This window comes from Mandrillus leucophaeus, unplaced genomic scaffold (assembly GCF_000951045.1).
Source record: "Mandrillus leucophaeus isolate KB7577 unplaced genomic scaffold, Mleu.le_1.0 Scaffold219, whole genome shotgun sequence".
NCBI classification, from domain to species: domain Eukaryota; kingdom Metazoa; phylum Chordata; class Mammalia; order Primates; family Cercopithecidae; genus Mandrillus; species Mandrillus leucophaeus.
The window spans coordinates 696,406-699,398 of record NW_012102243.1 but is presented as its reverse complement, the minus strand read 5'-3'; the positions used below and the strand labels follow the sequence as shown (position 1 = coordinate 699,398).

General features: G+C 48.8%; 1 protein-coding gene across 1 annotated transcript in view; it reads left to right on the top strand.

The window, feature by feature from the left end:
• INPP5A (inositol polyphosphate-5-phosphatase, 40kDa) overlaps positions 1 to 2,370 on the top strand; it is a 147,862-nt gene extending 145,492 nt beyond the window's left edge. Inside the window, exons 13-14 of the mRNA XM_011980830.1 lie at positions 760 to 847; positions 936 to 2,370. Coding sequence (XP_011836220.1) covers positions 760 to 840 — 81 coding nt within the window. The 3' untranslated portion in view covers positions 841 to 847; positions 936 to 2,370. The remainder of the gene's footprint in view (positions 1 to 759; positions 848 to 935) is intronic.
• The last annotated feature ends 623 nt before the right edge of the window (positions 2,371 to 2,993 follow it).

Below are 2,993 nucleotides of genomic sequence, written 5' to 3'. Positions count from 1 at the left end.
TTTTGATTTAATTTTAATAAAGTATCATAAGCTAGGTGGGTAAGTAGGAAGAAGGCAGAAATGACTAGTTACAATAGAATAAAATACATAATTTTACTATTTGTAAAAAACGTCCACCGCTGATCGTTTCTGACGGCTGTTTTGCAAGTACGCAGCCGCAGTGTTTTAATGGCCTTCTTGGGGCAGGCTCACCATCAGCCGGGGAGCCGGGGTGAGGGCGCTCCCACCGCGTGCCAAGGGGCGGCACTGGCACAAATGGTTTATTCAGGCAACTGCACCTCGAGAGTGTGCACAGGTGACATATCAAATCTCATTTTCAGCCAAATAAATGAGTTACCTTTTTCCACGTTGGAGGCCCAGAGCTGTGAGCCCCAAACACACGCCAAGAAGGCGCTGGACCTGCCAGGTGCAGCAGAGCCAAGGATGGGAGAGCCTCCCTTCCCCGCTTCATTCGGGGCCTGTTTAGCCATTATTTTAGATCAGTTTTCCCATTAAGTTTTCACCTGGAAATAACACCTTCCTTGCAAAACCTCTCATGGCCGGCCTGGCTCCAATTCCACATTCACGGGGCTCCCAACCCCTGCTCTGCGGTGGCTGCACACAAGGGCTGAGCTGCCTCTGCTGGCCATCAGCTCCTCCCAGCCCGGTTCATGGCTGCCCTTGTGAGACGCAGGGTCCAGGGGTGAGACGGGAGATGGCGGCGTGTGCTGGGCTGTCCCGCATGCACCGTGCTGACACTCTCCTCTCTCCCTGCTGCAGCCCGTGTTCCTGGCCTTCCGAATCATGCCCGGGGCAGGTAAACCTCATGCCCGTGTGCACAAGTGTTGTGTCGTGCAGTGACGTGGTGGTAAATATGACTCCTCCCTCTAGTTCAGCTTTTACACAGCTTTTCCTGGTGCGTTTGTTCCTTTAACAAATTACAAATTCCATGCCAGGGAAGAGATGCCAGCGCCACGAGAGGACCCTTCGTGAGCCCTCCCTGTAGCCGTGTACTGAATACGCACCTTCAAAGCTGCATCGAGAACCCACCCAAGCGCCACCTGCTAGACGGCCAGCCCCACACTTTGCTTCAGCCTCCGGACCATTCCGGAACAGCCTCACATACCTCACTGTCTCGTCTGTTCATGTGACATTAAGTAGAAATATTGGTTTTTTAAAAATAAGTCACAGTCCTGTTGTCAAAACTCTAATAGACAGCAAAGAGGGTCTGTACCGTAGACTTCACAGTTTTCAGTTTTTAATGATTGTCAGTGGAGGGGCTTCTCCAGCACAGAGACCCCACCCCTCCCCCGTGTCCAGAGACCCCCCTCTGCCAGGTGGAGGTGTGTCCAGGGGCTGGGGAAGCCGAGATGGGCGCTCCCTCTGCCGGCCGGCAGCGTGGCCCCCAGCATGGCGAAGGGGTCTGTCTCTGCCGATGCCCCTTCCGCGGCACTCTGCGCCGTGTCACATGGTTTTTGAATCACACTGCAGCTGCTTTCCATTTTTATATATATATAAATATATATAAATATATACTTTTTAAAAATAATTTATAAATCTTACCAAAACTTATGCTAAATGTACTTTCCAGTATGAATGCACAAGAGAGTCCCATCAGCAGGCAGCATCGGAGTCTAGGAGCTCAGCTGTGTGTCCATCAACACACACATTCGTAAGAAAACACATGGCCTCGCCATCGTGGGTGAAATCGGCCCCACAGCACGTCTGCACTGGCGGGCCGTTACTCCCGTGCCGTTCTTCTGTGTAATATTAAGAACTGAATGTGAAGTTTATAGCTAGCCTGGGTGTACCTTTTAAGAATTTTGTAAACCGTTTGTCTGTCTTTTGTTACTGTTTTATGGTGCCAAGTATTCTACATTACAACAATAATATCATGGGAGAAATAGAAATAGCCTAGTTTGCTTCCAATAGAAATTGCTTTTAACATGGGCTGTATATAAAAATATTAAAGAGAAACAAAACTGTACATTTCCTCATTGCTCTGCTACAAACAACCCATGTAATAACCTTGTTGCAAATATTTTTCTCCTAGCACTAAGTACAGCATTAAAAGGTGATTAGAGAGTCTGTTGATGAAACACAAATATATGTTTTATTGATTTTACTTTAGAACACTACAGAGTTCCTGGACCGGGTGAAGGCATTAGGTGGGTGTTTGTTTTTGGATAAATCACTACCATTGCAAGTGACTGCTGTCCGCTGCGGAATCCGCTCTTGGTGGAAGGACCGGTCCCTGTCCCTGCTGTGGTTGCCACTGTCCGCAGTTCAACACGGAGTCCGCCCCACGGGTTTCAGCTGTTGGTCGTTCTGAGGGCCTTTAGAAGTGACTGGCCTGGTTCCTAAGCAATAAAATTGACCATGGTGAAAATAGTCCCGTGTTGCTTTGTTTTCCTTCCTTTCCCTTCTCCTGCCGCCTTTGAAATGCTAACTCAGGGGAGCGGCCTCCTGTATACCCTGTTACTTGAGATCAAGCTCATTAGAAATCCCGGCATTTCACTGTATCACACACAGTCACAAAACACCAAGCCGCTCCTTGAGGGGAGAAAAACAGCCTTTTGGACCTTCTACTGTAATAAAGGATTTATCCCTCATCATTTTAAAACAGGATTATATAAATGCTCTGCCTTCCTCAAAACTTTAAAACTGGAAGCCCGTCTGCTCTGCGCTGAGCTGAGGGAGGCTCCCCACAGAAAAGCGTTGCCTCTGCCCTTCAGGTTGCCTCCTTGTGAAGGCTGCCAAGAGCCTAAAACAGAATGCGCCGAGGTGAAGCCGCTTGTATTTCTCTTTAACGTTTCCGAAAATGCCTTCCAAGAGAAATCGTACCAGCGCAATGATATAATTATTTACATTTAATTTTTTAAAATTAAAACGCAACAGTCCCATTAAGATGCAGCGATGGGCAGACCCGGCCACAGAGGCTGCGGGAGGGTGGACGGGTTTTGTCAGCCGGAGTCACAGCCCCGCGGAGCCGGCGGCATTTCAGGGCAGCCCCT